Source organism: Pongo abelii, chromosome 1 (genome assembly GCF_028885655.2).
Source record: "Pongo abelii isolate AG06213 chromosome 1, NHGRI_mPonAbe1-v2.0_pri, whole genome shotgun sequence".
In the NCBI taxonomy this organism is placed as follows: Eukaryota; Metazoa; Chordata; class Mammalia; order Primates; family Hominidae; genus Pongo; species Pongo abelii.
Window position 1 is genome coordinate 51,975,452 of NC_071985.2, and position 16,459 is coordinate 51,991,910.

General features: G+C 33.1%; 1 protein-coding gene across 4 annotated transcripts in view; it reads left to right on the top strand.

Moving 5' to 3' along the window:
• Positions 1 to 16,459, top strand: part of DENND1B (DENN domain containing 1B) — a 265,750-nt gene that overhangs the window by 114,297 nt on the left and 134,994 nt on the right. For 2 of the 4 annotated variants that reach the window (XM_024234539.3, XM_024234547.2), the window contains exons 7-9: positions 3,383 to 3,463; positions 9,951 to 10,004; positions 12,866 to 12,976. In XM_024234539.3, the coding sequence (XP_024090307.1) occupies positions 3,383 to 3,463; positions 9,951 to 10,004; positions 12,866 to 12,976 (246 nt within the window). Of the gene's footprint in view, positions 1 to 3,382; positions 3,464 to 8,585; positions 8,646 to 9,950; positions 10,005 to 12,865; positions 12,977 to 16,459 lie in introns of all 4 variants that reach the window. The other 2 variants (XM_024234528.3, XM_054523755.2) reach the window with 2 other exon arrangements.

Genomic DNA, 16,459 nt, shown 5'->3' on the forward strand with positions numbered 1-16,459 from the left:
AAAATTAGCTGGGTGTGGTGGCGGGCGCCTGTAGTCCCAGCTACTCGGGAGGCTGAGGCAGGAGAATGGCATGAACCCGGGAAGCGGAGCTTGCAGTGAGCGGAGATCGCGCCAGTGCACTCCAGCCTGGGCGACAGAGCGAGACTCCATCTCAAAAAAAAAAAAAAAAAAAGAGTTAATGTAGTTATCTTTTGAAACAAACCTAATTTCAGCACAAGTACTTCTCTAGAGACTTTTCCTGACTCTCCGGGTCAAGTTAGGTGATGCTTTCTGTAGGTTTCAAGAGCATTTACACTGGGTTGTAACTCTGTGTCTGCACAACTAAAGTAATAATTGAGAATTGGAACTGTTCTATCTCTGTGTCTCCCATAGCAAATAGATATTGAGTCAAAAGGTGTAGAATAAGTAAAAATACGTTAGAAAGTTTCTATAATTCAGTTTTTAGCTTTCCATTTTATAATTATAGAAACTAATATCCAGCTATTGTGACTTTTTTGTTCACTGGATTCTGTATGCCCGTGCTTTAATGTCAATCAATCTTAGACAAAATTGTTGATGGAATTTTTAAAATAGGAATATAGTAAGACAGAATGTTATTTTCCTCACTCTAAATTTTTCCATAGGAAAAGCTTATTTTCAGCTTTTCAGTAAACAATCATTTATTTCTTTATATTGTTTTAAAAGTTCTGTTGACTGAATCTGGAGCAAAATATCTTCCTGGGCATAGTATTTTGAGTTTTTATTTAATTTTTCAAAATTATATAGCTTTGGTAGATACAGTTCAGCTAAAATGGTATAGACATTTCTCTCTGCCCAGTATGGTGAAACAGGCACTATGCTAAACATGGATGCAGACTATATTTGAAAATAAGCTTGTACAAATAAAAATTAATGATTTTGATAAATCAGCTGAAATCCTTCATTTGCCTTAAGTGGTGATGGTTGCAAGAAAGGTGAGTGTGGTCACCTTAGAATTAAAATCTTTATAAATGTTCCCAGGAAGCTTAATGCAGTGTTGGTAATACAAAGGTAACTGGACTTTTGGCAATGTGGTTTGATTGAACCCTGACATCCTGGATTTAAATTCTTTTTTTTTTTTTGAGACGGAGTCACACTCTGTCGCCCAGGCTGAAGTGCAGTGGTGCGATCTCGTCTCACTGCAACCTCCACCTCCTGGGTTCAAGCGATACTTCTGCCTCACCCTCCCAAGTAGATGGGACTACAGGCATGCGTCACCACGCTTGGATAATTTTTATATTTTTAGTAGAGATGCGGTTTCACTGTATTGGCCAGTCTGATCTCAAACTCCTGACCTCTTGATCCACCCACCTCAGCCCCTCAAAGTGCTGGGGATTACACGTGGGAGCCACCACTCCCGGCCTAAGTTATATTTCCTAATATCCTTGTGACTTTGATTAAAGTACAGTGTTTATAAGTCAGATAATGAGTTCTGTCACTTGGAAAGTAAGGGAGGTATTATTTATATAAATAGGATTTAAATGTGTTACTAATAAGGTAGTCCTTTTACTCTTCTAAAATTGTCAACCAATTTTTTATAATGTAGTTGCACATTTTAATGTTTGTCAAAAGTCTAGTTTATATGTATGTGTTTGTGCATGTAAATATTTTTCTGTATATATTTGATTGCTTAATTCTATGAAGTATATGTTAACATCATTTTACAGTTGAATAATTTTATGTTGAAGCTGTACAGACATTCACTTGCCTAAGAAGATAACTGGAAATACAACTACTTATTTTTTTGCAATGTCAAAACCAGAATTCTGGTTAAATTATTCATGACAATTTCTTGTTCTTTGTTTTTGTGAATGTACATGTGGAATTCACATTAATTATATTAGTTGTCCAAATTTTGAATACTTTTTCTTTATTTAGTAACTTTTAGTAACTCTTACTGATAAATTATTATCTCCATACTGTGTATCTTTTTTTTTCCTGAAACCATCAGTAATACTGGAATACATAAAAGAAAATAGCTATGAGCAAATTTATATAATTTTGGCTTTCTGAGAAGAGGAAATACGGGAGGCTCCATTTGTGTTCCTTATTTGAGGAAGAAATAAGTTTATAGCATTAATTAAACCAGAAATAAATCTGTAATTGTAGTACTTTTTTCTGTTCATTTCTAATTCAGTGCCATAGGTTATTTAAGTAACTTTTAAAGTTCAAGTTATCCTTACTTGATCAATGTAAGAAAGTGCAAAGAATTTTTAAAAGCTAGTCTAAAAATTTTTGTACCTATAAGAATTTTCTATAAACAGAATATCAATATGATCCACAATTTTCTGTGGTATACTTCATTGTTTAAAAGTCCAAGAGGTAAATTGTTTATTTTGCAGTCCTTCTACAAGGTAATTCTAAAACATAACCATATGAGCCTCTATTACAAAGGGGGTTGGTATTATCTACAGTATTCTCTGATACATTTCATTGTTTAAATGATCAAGAAATACATTGTTTTTGGTCTTTTTATGTCATTCTGAAGAGTACTTCAAATAGGTAGTTTTGAGTGAATACTTTTGAAAGTAGTTACAGAGTTCTGATTTATTAAGTTTTGGTATAAGTGGATAGACAAGGCATAAGAATGATCATGAGAAGTCTATGTCTCGTATCCAAACTTATTAAAATTGCTAACTTCTCTGAACAATTGCCTTTTCCTTTGATTTATTCTCTCCAATATGAAAATAGAGAATAAGGATAATTATGTCTATAAAAATCTTTGTATATTTATTACTGGATTTGTAGTATGTGATGCAGAAAAATTGAGGGTGCACATCAAGGCACATTATTATTATACAAATCCTATGAAGTAGATTTGTTGTATGTTTTATTTAATCCCATTTATTGTGGGTCAGGTAGTGACCAGTAGCAATGTAGAAAAGAAATATTTAGAACAACCTCTACATTGCACTTCAGTGAAATAATCTTACTTAAATTGTTTCTATTCCTTAAAAATTGCTTTGGGATTTTAAAATGAAAATGGAAAATGAGAGTACTCTGTGATCTGATAAAAAGTTGTATTACTATTTTTATTCAATCCAGTTGTTCTTATTGGATGTAATGATTTAGATAATTTCCTTTTATAGCATTAGTATGTTTTATAATAACTAAGTTTTTCAAATACACGTTTATACTAAATAGAAATATTGCCATTATTCTTCTGGATAAAGGGAATATTATGTTTTCATATTTATTAGACTCAAATATTTGAATTTCAGGTATTTGAAATGTTTCTGTGGAAAACATTTATATAAATATGTCTAATATGAAAAACCGTAGTAGATTATTTTATCAAGTAGTTTTAATTGCAGTTGCTTGGAATATCTTTTATTTGTGAAATGTGCTTTTTCTTTTGCTCTAGGAAAATGATTTGAATGAAACTCTCAAATCACTGTATAACCACCCAGTACCAAAGGCAAATACTCCTGTAAATTTGAGTGTGGTAAGTATTCAATCAGTAATTGTTTTTGGGAGTCATAGCTATGTCTCAATTTCATTAAGAGCATGTGAACCTTCAGGCAATTCTTTACCAAATCATCTCTGCTTCCAGGAAGACTTCATTGCTAGTGCTAACATAACAAGGTGATAATATTGTGTCTTTTTAACATGCTGTAACTATCATAACTTGATATATGAGGTGTGTTGAATTTAAAAAATTTTATTGTAAACTAAAAGTAACCAAATCTATGAGAATATTTCACTTTTAAGAAACATTGATTTGGCTGGGCGCGGTGGCTCATGCGTGTAATCCCAGTACTTTGGGAGGCCAAGGCGGGTGGATCACAAGGTCAGGAGATCGAGACCATCTTGGCTAACACGGTGAAACCCCGTCTCTACTAAAAATACAAAAAATTATCCGGGCGTGGTGGCAGGTGCCTGTAGTCCCAGCTACTCAGGGGGCTGAGGCAGGAGAATGGTGTGAACCCGGGAGGCGGAGCTTGCAGTGAGCCAAGATCGTGCCGCTGCACTCCAGCCTGGGTGACAGAGTGAGACTCCGTCTCAAAAAAAAAAAAAGAAGCATTGATTTTCAGGTGAAATCCGTGCATAATAAAGGAATATACACACATGCTTAGTAACCCTCCTAAAATGAAAACGGTACTTAGTAAGAATAGAAAATGACATATGACATATAAATATGTGATAAAAATTCTGGGTGAAAAGTTTCGTCTGCTTTCCCTATACAGTAATATGTCTTCTAGTATAATCACAAAATACTGGAAATATGATTGAATTGCTGTTTGTCAGACAACAAGCCTGTGATGGGATAGATTATTTATTGTACTATTGAAACTTTTAACGAAGTGTACCATCTATATCTAAAAACACTCATGTTTTGGGAGTTTTTGTAAATGCTTAAAGTTCAAAATCATAAAATATGGATTTTTTATTAATTTTCTTCATGGTTTTGGCATACGGGTGAGACTATTAAAATTTATTTATATTAATTTTGTTTCTTCTAAAATAATAAACTTTTCCTAATAAAGAATAAAAAATATAATGTCGCAAGAGAAAATGAGAGAAAAGCTAACTCAAAGTATATATAATAATAAGTCTTTTGGGTTTTTATGAGACAGGGAAGTTGTTATCTTTATTATATTTTCTTTGGTAATAACTTTCTTCTTTTTAAAAATTAATTAATTTTTTAATTTTTCCATAAGTTATTGGGGTACACAGGTGGTATTTGGTTACATGAGTAAGGTCTTTAGTGGTGATTTGTGATATTTTGGTGCACCCATCGATCTAGCAGTATACAATACACCATATTTGTAGTCTTTTATCCCTCATCCTCCCTCCCACTCTTCTCCCCAAGTCCCCAAAGTCCATTATATCATTCTTATGCTTTTGCGTCCTCATAGCTTAGCTCCCACATATCAGTGAGAACATACAATGTTTGATTTTCCATTCCTGAGGCACTTCACTTAGAATAATAGTCTTCAGTCTCATCCAGGTCGCTGCAAATGCTGTTAATTCATTCCTTTTTACGGCTGAGTAGTGTTCCATCATTTATATATATATATATACCGCAGTTTCTTTATCCACTTGTTGATTACTGGGCATTTGGGTTGATTCCACGATTTTGCAGTTGTGAATTGTGCTGCTATAAACATGTGTGTGCAAGTATGTTTTTCATGTAATGACTTTTTTCCTCTTGATAGATACCCAGTACTGGGATTGCTAGATCAGATGGTAGTTCTACTTTTAGTTCTTTAAGGAATCTCCACACTGTTTTTCATAGTTGCTGTACTAGTTTACGTTCCTACCAGCAGTGTAGAAGTGTTCTTTGATCACTGTATCCAGGCCAACATCTATTATTGACATGGATGCGGTGATCAGGTGATCAGTTTAATATTTGTTTAGTAGATGTGTGAGGATCATATTTTGGGATAACTACATGTGTAAGAAGTTTTAAACATTGAAAAATTACGTTTTCTTGCTGTTTGCTAAATAATATGGTGGCTGATGTTTACGAAAGTATTTTGATTTTTTGATTATGGTCATTCTTGCAAAAGTAAGGTAGTATCACATTGTGGTTTTGATTTGCATTTCCCTCATTCATTAGTGATGTTAAGCGTTTTTTTTTCATATGTTTGTTGGCCATTTGAATATATTCTTTTGAGAAATGTCTATTCATGTCCTTAGCTCACTTTTTAATGGGATTGTTTCTTTTTACTGATTTGTTTGAATTCATTGTAGATTCTGGACATCAGATGTATAAACTGTGAAGATTTTCTCCCATTCTGTGTGTTGTCTGTTTACTCTGTTTACTGTACCTTTTGCCCTGCAAAAGCTCTTTAGCTTAATTAAGTCCCAACTATTTATCTTTGTTTTTATTGCATTTGCTTTTGGTTTCTTGGTCGTGAAATCCTTGCCTAAACCAATGTCTAGAAGGGTTTTTCAAGTGTTTTATTCTAGAAGTTTTATAGTTTCAGATCTTAGATTTAAGTTCTTAATCCATCTTGAGTTGGTTTTTGTATAAGCTGAGAGATGAGGATCCAGTTTCATTCTCCTACATGTGGCTAGCCGGTTATCCCAGTACCATTTGTTGAAAAGAGTGTCATTTCTCTGCTTTATGTTTTTGTTTGCTTTGTCAAAGATCAGTTGGCTGTTAGTATTTGGGTTTATTTCTGGGTTCTCTATTCTGTTCCATTGGTCCATGTGTCTTGAGAAAATTTCGTCCTGTGATTTCATGTGATAGTAGTGTTCTCTTACATTATTGCATTCTTTAACCCCTACTATTAGTAGTAGACTAAGATGGTTAGCACCTTAGTTCTGGTGCTTAGTACTTCAAAGAGTTCTTAGTCTAGAGCTGCTCTCCTTCCAGTCATTTCTACAAAAGACTGTCAGATGAAACTTACTTAAGCTATATAAAGCCCCCTGCTGAAAACCTTTTGTAGCTCCCCATTTTCTATAGAATTTGTCCAAACTTTGGCCAGGCTTTCAGGACCATCCATTTGTTAGATTCAATCCAACTTTTAATTTTCCTCCTCTATTCTGGTCACATTGTTTTGTTCAGCTTCTTGAATGAACATTATGCTTTCCTTTTGGACTAAAGCCTCTTTGTTGACTATGTGTTGTTAGTCTAGAACTTGCTCAGTCTTCAACTTTGTGAAACCTCTTGTCATACAACTTAATGCAGTGTTTTTTCTTTCCTGTGACCCTCTCTGCTGCTTTATGTTTGCATCTTCTTTTGTTGCACACTGTCAAAGTGGAAAGGTTTAATAGTCATTTGTAGACTGGGTGATAAAAAACTAAGGATAATCTGGAATTTTTAACCTAAATTTGTGAGTCAACAGCAGACATAGTTGTAGCTATTTGAAGGATGAAATATAGAAGAGCACAGAGCAGAGGCTAAGTTCTAATTGCCCAAATAGGCTATAGGGAAAAGGAAAGGAGATCCAGTGAAAGAATTGGGGGAAAGAGCAGTTAAGGAGAAACTTAGACTTGTAGGTCATTGATGCGCAAAGAATCCAAGGTTTATGGTCAGTGGAAATACAGTAGAAAGACCAAGGGAAAGGTCAAGGAGAATAAAGAAGAGCCTGGGATTTTCTAAAAAATGGTAATTTCTCTTTGAAAGTGTTATATTTATAAAGTTATTCTAACACTCTTAAAGAGTTAAGGAAAATAAAGGTGCTAAGACAATGGAGGTGGCATTAATGAGAAATACAAATGTGCTCTCCCTTTAAATTTGAGTATCACATTTGCTCAGGGGTAAATAAATACCTTACAAAAGTACATCTCAAAACTACCAGCTATTGAAACACTTCATCTTTATTAATAAGAACCATAAATTAAAGATTTCTACCCCTTTTTACCTAGGATTAGAAGATTTTGGGTTAAGTTACAGTCACAAAGTGTGTAATGTTAGTCAAGAAAGTTAATATCTTTAGATGATCCTTTTTTTTCCATTTGAGAAATTGAGCATGTCAACTTTTGAGAAAATTGTTTTGGTAATCAAATAAAATGATATATCTAGATATACCATGAAGAGCTATTCAGATGTTAGTTGGTAGTAAATTGAAGTTTCATCTCATATGGAGAAAATACTTTATTCTGAAATAGCTAAATTGTAGCTGAAATAATCTTGTCAAAGGAATTTGAGTGGCTGTGTTTTGTTCCTATGTATAATAGTTATTTCCATAATTAAGCCTTCTTATACACACTTGAATTAACAGTCTGATAGTTTCAAGTCTTGTATACCTATTTTAAAGTTATAATATCTTTTTTTTTTTTTTGAAGTGGAGTTTCGTTCTTGTTGTCCAGGTTGGAAAACAGTGGCGTGATCTCAGCTCAGTGCAAACTCCGCCTCCAGTTTTGAGCGATTCTCCTGCCTCGGCCTCCTGAGTAGCTGGAATTATAGGCGCCCGCCACCACACCGGGCTAATTTTGTGTTTTTAGTAGAGATGGGGTTTCACCATGCTGGTCAGGCTGGTCTCAAACTCCTGACCTCAGGTATTCTCCCCGCCTTGGCCTCCCAAAGTGCTGGGATTATAGGCGTGAGCCACTGCATCCAGCCTAGTTATAATATCTTAAGTATTGATAAAATCAGTTGTTATGTTTGTTTACCATGAATAATTAATTGCATTTGATTTCAATAACAGACTCCTAAAGTACTGTATCTGGTGTTATGCTGTTAAATAAGTGACAAATTTGGGACTAGGACACGTCTTCAGCTAGCTAGAGCAGATTGTAGTTTTATGATGCAAGATTAAAATGGATGATTATGGAAGTTTTTGTTCCTGTACAAGTGGATAATGGCCATTAGTAATCAGAGATTTTTATAAAAAGTTAATGTCTAATGAGAATGCTTTTTTTTGAAACATTTCAAAATCGTTAAATATCCACAGCATTCTCTACTCTTGTAATATGAAAATACTTTCATTAGGATTTTTCTAGCATAAAATTAGCAAATCAGCATTTAAAATAATATTTATAATTAGTATTATTCAAGTATTTTTTAGTGGCTAATTTGGCTACATGGGTTTGTCTCAATTACACAGCGAATTGTTGTGTAAGCTTCTCCCATGAAAGTAAAATATTCATTTTTTTCTCTCATGTATTATAAGAACCAAGAGATATTTATTGCCTGTGAGCAAGTTCTGAAAGATCAGCCTGCTCTAGTACCGGTGAGTTAAAAGGACATTGGCTTCTAAAAATCACTATTAAATAGGAAAAATAATCACTTATTTCACTATGCCTTAAAGCTTCACTCCAGCCCTTTGGGAAATGGTAAATTTGACTCTTTTAAGAAAATTAATCATTTGGAATATATAATATTTTCTGTTTATACTATCTTTTAAAGCGTAGTTTTATGAAATGTAGTACTATTAAAAACTATTCCAAATAAAAGTAGCTTATAGAGACCAAAATCTTTGCATATTCTTCATTTTCAGTAGTAGTAATTTTAAAGTATATTCACAGCACGAGATTTGTCACATTTTTTGGTCCCAAGATCACAAAAGATCTTGTGATTTATCTCCTGTTGTTCTTCTACCCTGGAAAATTATACATTATGACTGTGTTAACTAGCCTTGTTCTGACTAGTTCAGCTGTGCTCAAATATTGGCTAAAATGTTTCTTTTCTAATCATTAATATTAAGATAGTATTAAATATGTCCTTATGTGATTAAGATATTAAATAATTTTGGAGATTAATATGAACAGAAAATAAAACTTTTTTGATGATTAAATTGCACTTTGATTCTGGGTGGTAAAATTTGGGAACATTGTGGGAAACATGAAGGCATATATATACAATGTATTCTTTAAGTATTGTGATGAACTGTTTTACTTCTTTGAACATTATAGAAGCTAATTAATATTTGGCAGATGTGTAACAGTCATATTGTGGGATTACTACATGTGTAAGAAGTTTTAAACATTGAAAAATTATGTTTTATTGCTATTTGCTAAATAATAGGGTGGTTGATGTTTACAAAAGAGATTTCTTGTGACTTACCATAGAAACTCAGGAATCTTAATAGATTTTGATATATTTGGTTAGCAAGCTTTAATTTTTCCAGTCTACCTCAACTAAATGTGTTTTAATAATATATATGTTCATATGTATGTATAGGTGTGTATGTCTCTATATACTATATATATATACACATACGTATATATGTATATATGTACAAAATAAACCTTTCAGTTATACTCTTTTTTTGCCTTAACACTTTTTCCTTATTTTTATTTTTATTTTAAGATCAAATATTTTTAACCAAGTCTTAACTTTTTGTATGGTAATGTAATTGTTAAATCTCATATGAACCCGCTAACTCATTTAAGAATCTCTCAAATTCAACAAATCCTGAATGTCAGTCCATGGCATATATTAATTTACTCAATATATTTTTTCTGATTTTCATTACAAATTATATGTTACCAGTTTTAATTATCTTTTTCGTATGTGATTTATTTGTATTGATTAGCATTCCTACTTCATTGCCCCTGATGTAACTGGACTCCCAACAATACCCGAGAGTGTAAGTTTCCTATTTTCTACTCTAATTATTCTTATATTATTAATTTTGTTTATTTTGGTCTCACTGTTTATGCATTTTTATATAGAGAAATAGGATACATTGTAATTATCTGTTTGTGAGAAATAATGAAGAAATAAAGAATAATGATATTATTTTCTTTTCTTCTTTATATATCTGCCCCTTTACCTTCTTCTTAATTTCTGGTTGTGGATAAGGAAAATTAAGGACAATAATATAAGGAAAACTATTTCTGTCATTTGTAGTAATTAGGTAGGATCATATATATTCAATTAGGTCTTCAGCCTCACTCTATATGATAGAAGAGATACCTCAGGAGATGGCTTCTACTTGTGGAGAATTCTAACAATGGGAAATGTCTTCACACAAATCGTTATTTTAGTGAAATTGACATAGTATTTTATATTCCTTGTATATAATGCTTCAAATCGTAGATGAACTGTTCTTAGTTTCCTGATTTTAATTTAAAGTAATACATATCTTGCAAGGTTTGATGGCTATTGTAAGAAATTTTAAAAATTGCTAAAATTTTCATTTTATTTAGAGTCCTAATTCTAGCCATACTAGAAATATTTTCAGTATTTTAATAGTTATTACACATTAGTATTTTGTAGAAATGTTTACATAGAGAGGTAGAAGTAACAAATATGCTTTTATGATTTTGGATAACTGTGTGAAAATGAAATATTCCCTTACGTAATTTTTCTTCAGCTTCCCTTGGAAAGTTAAAATGAATCAGTAGGAATAATTCAATCAAAAGTAAAGGAAAAATCAAGAGGAACAAAGTATTTCAATATATACTTATTATTTACTTTGGGATTCTAGTGTTTTTCCAAATGTTTTCAAACCTACTGAATGTTTGGTTTCTAAAAGCACGTGGGTAGTGAAGGAAGTCCAAGAAGACAATTGTAAATTTTCTGATATCAAACCAAGACTGTCAATGGTGTTTTCAGTACAGATGGGTCCAAAAAACCCTTATGAAAAGCTTTGCATCAAGTTGCTCGTATGGGCCTGAGATAGGTAATCAAAGCTCTCAGATTACATAATGGATCCTAAAGTCTTGACTGCTGTACATTGTGGGCCAGGTACTCCTTGTTAATGTTTTCTTTAAGGCTGACTGACCATGCCTTGGCTTATATGACCCTTGTCCCTTCACTTCAGAGTTTCAAAGTCAAATTTGCTTATGTCTACTCTCTCTCCTGTTTACCTTTCTCTTATGTTTACTAACAAACAACTAATAGCTTGATTTAACAAATGTCACATTTTAAAAAAGTTGATTACTTAGAAAGTTTCAAAGAAACAAACATTCAAAGGAAAAACTGCCACTGAGAGTATATATTTTTACGTGTCTATTAACATGTTTTATTTTGCAGAAAGTCCTGTTTAGGGAAAAGAAAGCAAGAGAATAAGCATAAGGCAGCACTCTGTGTTGAGAAATAATTCCCCATCTAAAAATTACCTTTCTTTTAGATTATAGGAAATATACTAATCATGAATAACTTGAATTTTTATATGGAGAGTTGAATTGGAAGGTGAGAAAGCATGAAATAAACCTCTTCCCACCAAATTCAACATCACCCACTGATAGTTACAGGTTCTATTGATGTGCTCTGTCATGATTACCAATTTGTGATGGTAAAGTTTCTATCTTCTGGAAATTGAAGAAGTAATTGGATTTCTTATATTCTTGCCTGCCTAAAAGTTTTAGCCTACTAGGTCATAGCCCACCTGATGCTACAGTTTTTGTTTGTTATATCTTATTGAATCCCTTAATTAGTTTGTTGCTTTCTGATGTATTTGTTTCATTATAGAAAATTAAAAATAAATAATAAGAAAGGAGAAGATCTAAAAGTTAAAGTTAATATAGTAGCTTATCCCAGTTTCATTCTCATGTGGGGGATAAGAGTGCTAAATTAAGGAATCAATTTAGAACATCATCAAATTATATTTGATTATAGTGGATATAAAGCAAGCCTGACATGAAGTATAAACAAGGTAATCTCCTTAATAAAGTACCAAAGGGCTGTTTTATAAATTCATCTCATCCTTTGGGTACCTTGTGCATACTGTGTCATATCAGATGATGATTGTGCCTGCATAGTGAATGGCAAACATGAAAAGACTCAAATGTGTTGTCTGGGGCAGCGGTTTCTGAAGCATCAGTGTATATAAGAATCACCAGAAGTATTTGTTTAAAAAGCAGATTCTTGGCCAGGTGTGGTGTCTCATGCCTGTAATCCCAGCACTTTGGGAGGCCGAGGTGGGCAGATCATCTGAGGTCAGGAGTTCGAGACCAACCCGGCCAACATGGTGAAACCCCATCTCTCTACTAAAAATACAAAAATTAGCCAGACGTGGTGGCGTGCACCTGTAATCCTAGCTACTCTGGTGGCTGAAGCGTGAAAATCACTTGAACCCGGGAGGTGGAGGTTGCAATGAGCCAAGATCTCACCACCGCACTCCAGTCTGGGTGACAAAAAAGAAAAAAAAAAGCGGATTCTTGGGGACATACACTAAAGATGACAGTTCAACAGAGCAGCTCTGGGTTGGGTCCCAGGAAATTAGCTTCTTTTCAAATACTTAGTGGGTAAGAAAGTTGGGAAATCTGTGATCTGATCATCCTCTGCAAATACTTTCCTTGAGTAGGGTTATGTTTCAACTAATAATAGAATATTATGTGCTTTATGTGGCAACAGACTAGTATTACACTTAATTATTTTAATGAATACCATTTTAAATAAGAATATCCTTTGAACTTCAAGACTTTCTGGTAAATGTGTAAAATGTTTTTCTTCACATTCACTATGAGCTGTAACTTACACAATTATTTTTTATTTGTACAGAGAAATCTTACAGAATATTTTGTTGCCGTGGATGTGAGCAACATGCTGCAGCTGTATGCCAGTATGCTGCATGAAAGGCGCATCGTGATTACCTCGAGCAAATTAAGCACTGTAAGTACTTCACACTTCTTTTAAGTAGCAGGTATTGAGTGTTTCACAAGAAGACCTAAAAACCTCTGCAGATTTAGAAATGTGCTATGTGTACTTATAAGACAATATCTACATACGTTTTTGATATATGGTTTTAATCTGGCTCTTGAAGTACAAAAGTCTGATTTATAGGAAGCCTTCTCAGATGCATTAAGTCAGGTTAATTATTTTTTCTTATCAGGAGATGAGAGTTTTTTTTTTTCTTTTTAACTCTCCAGAGTTCATTTTAGTGCCTTCTACCATATAAAGAATTCTTAAGAGCTATTATGAGATTTTTATTATTCACTTGTGGCTTTTTCCATTGGAGCTACTTGAAAGAAATCAAGGGGCCATGATAATAGCTGCTATCCTAACCTGGTAATAGGTAGATTCATCTTTGTTGCCAAGTAGTGGTTTGGGAGTAGATTGTATAATAGTTTGATTTAGAGCAGCTCTTCAGGCTGATAATAACTTAAAAGTCAAAGTAGCATTTTTTATAAATCACAGGTTTTATGATATTCACTAAAATGTTCTTTTGGAAGGTCTTTATTAATATGGTAAAGGCAGTGAGAGAAAGATTTTTCTTGGGTCATAGAAAAATATTCAAAAGTATTTTGCTAGATTTTATAATATTTTTCTCATTTAAGCTTTAAAAATTTAATATTTTCAACTTAAATTTTTAAATACAAATTTAAATATCGTTTTAGGTAGTCTATGATGTATTTATTTAGCAAAAACTATTATTCAATATTGTATGAGTTTTCTTCTTCACAAATTTGATTAATTGATAAATAAAACCATATTTTTAATGTTTTCTTCTCCTTTAGTAGAAATAAAAACCTTCATCTGTATTTTAGCATTTAAAGTAGAAGGAGTTTCAGGATTTCTGTAGGATATCTGTTTAACATTTAACAGTGAGAAAGGTATTTTCAGTGAGATTAAATGAACACTTCAAGGCCAAACAGCTAGTTAGAGACAGATAATGTGAAATTGAGTCTTTTGATTCTAATTTTTGGGTTATTTCCATTACTCTACAATTGAAAAAAATACATACAGTTGTACATATAATTTTTATGGATTTATAATTCACACAAATCTCAAAAATACAATTTTGAGATTTTGAATTGTAATTTGATATGCTCACTCCTAAAAGTTGAAAATGCACTTTACATATTGAAAAATATACGCATTTAAAAGAGTAAGGGTGGATAAATGATGCAGTAATAAGTGTTAGTCAATGACACAAGTAATTTTTTCCTTACACATCTTAGAGATGTCAAGAAATTCAGTTTGACTCATTTGACATTTTAATTTGCCTATCTGCTATTTTTTAACTTACTATTGAAGTGAAATATTCTTCTTCTTTCCCCCCAGCTCCTCCTCCTCATTTTTTAAACATGATATTTTTAAGTTTAAAAAGGATATTTTTAAATGGATATTGTCCTCAAAATTAAAAAGATTGTATAATAGGCCTTGGAACTAATTTTTATCAGGATTAATTCATGTAACAAATGTTTATTAGGCACACACTATGTGCCAGGCACTTTCTAGACATTAACCATATTCGACTGGCATGAAGCAGATTGTAAACAAGTGAGCAAACAAATAGCAATTATTTATTAGCTAGGGTTACATAATGGATAAAGTGAGTGGGTGTACAGGGTAGACAGTGATGGACAGGTTTCCATTTTATGTAAGGAAGGCCTCTCCAGTGAGGTAGTATTTTGTTTGTTTGTTTTTTTGAGACAGGGTCTTGCTATGTTGCCCAGGCTGGTCTCAAACTCCTGGGCTCAATGGATCCTCCTGCCTTGGGTTTCCAAGTAGCTGGGACTATAGGCACACACCGCTGTGCCCAACTCAGTGAGGTAGTATTTGAGCAGAGATCCAAAGAAAGTGAGGGAATAAGCTATGTGAGTGAAGCATAAGCTACTCTATTTGTATATTAGAAATAAATCTGAGTATATGTTTTTGAAAAATAATGGTGTTTTATTTGTTTTAATTTATATCCACCTCTTAATGACCAAGTAATCTGTTTGACTCAGTTTCTTTAAGTGTAGAGTAGGAGCAATAGTAGCCTTAATCTCATAGGGTTGATGTAAAGATTAAGGACATACATATATATGAAGTGCTTAGAATGATATCTGCATAGAATAAATGTTTAGTAATTATGAGCTATAATTTTATAATCGTTTATATTTAATTTTTTTTTTTTTTGAGGCGGAGTCTCACTTTGTTGCCCAGGCTAGAGTGCAGTGGTACAATCTTGGCTCACTCTAACCTCTACCTTCTGGGTTCAAGTTATTTTCCTACCTCAGCCTCCCAAGTAGCTGAGATTACAGGCACCTGCCAGCACACCCAGCTAATTTTTGTATTTTTAGTAGAGATGGGGTTTCACTATGTTGGTCAGGCTGGTCTCGAACTCCTAACGTCAAGCAATCCACCCGTCTTGTCCTCCCAAAGTGCTGGGATTACAGGCGTGAGCCACCGCACCCGGCCTCTACATTTAATTTTATAATAGTCTACATCTACAGTTAGAGTAAAAATTAACATCACTACTTATTAATTTAGTATTTGGCTTTAAAAACAAATTGTTATCATAAAGGCTTAGTATTTTGGGGGAGTTGTTTTCTATGTTTGATGTCAATTTATTATCAACTGTTTATGACAGTTTATGAAAACTTGATGGTGATGTCACCTCTAAGTTACCAGCTCTGTTTCGGTTCACTCTCTGGGACCGTTGGGCTGATAAAAGAAACATAATTCAAGTTCTCTTTCATGATCTTAGTCTTCTTTTATGGAGGAAGCTGCTTTACTTGAATCTATCTTGAATAATTCTTTTATATATAGAGTATATAAAATATATCTGCTATAAATTCCATGCATAGTGGCCTTTAAGGTCAAGGACTCATTTCTTAACATAAATTAAAAGTAAAATCAATGAATTTACTTGTTTTTAAGCTTTTTATACTCATATTTTTATATATCACGGAGATTATAATGTATTTAATGTTAGAAATTACGTTTTATCCATTTTTAATTTTTTAAGTATACAGCCCAACTCTTAATTTTTAGAAGAATATATGTAAAGGTGGCCTAACATTCATAATTCTATTGTAGTTTTAGAAATTTTGTTTGTCTCAGTTATTTACTTTTTGACAATCATGATTTTTCATAGTTAAAATAGAATGATAATTATAAACCTTACAGCTTGCTGTAGGTTTTAGTGGTGACACTCTCATTAGAGAATCAGCTAGCTTGAGGTTCCTTTTCTTTAGGTGCTGTTTGTGGTTAAAAATGATAATTTCTTGCCGGATGCAGTGGCTCACGCCTGTAATCCTAGCACTTTGGGAGGCTGAGGTGGGCAGATCACCTGAGGTCAGGAGTTCGAGACCAGCCTGGCCAACATGGCGAAACCCCATCTCTACTAAAAATACAAAAATTAGCCAGGCGTGGTGCCATGCACCT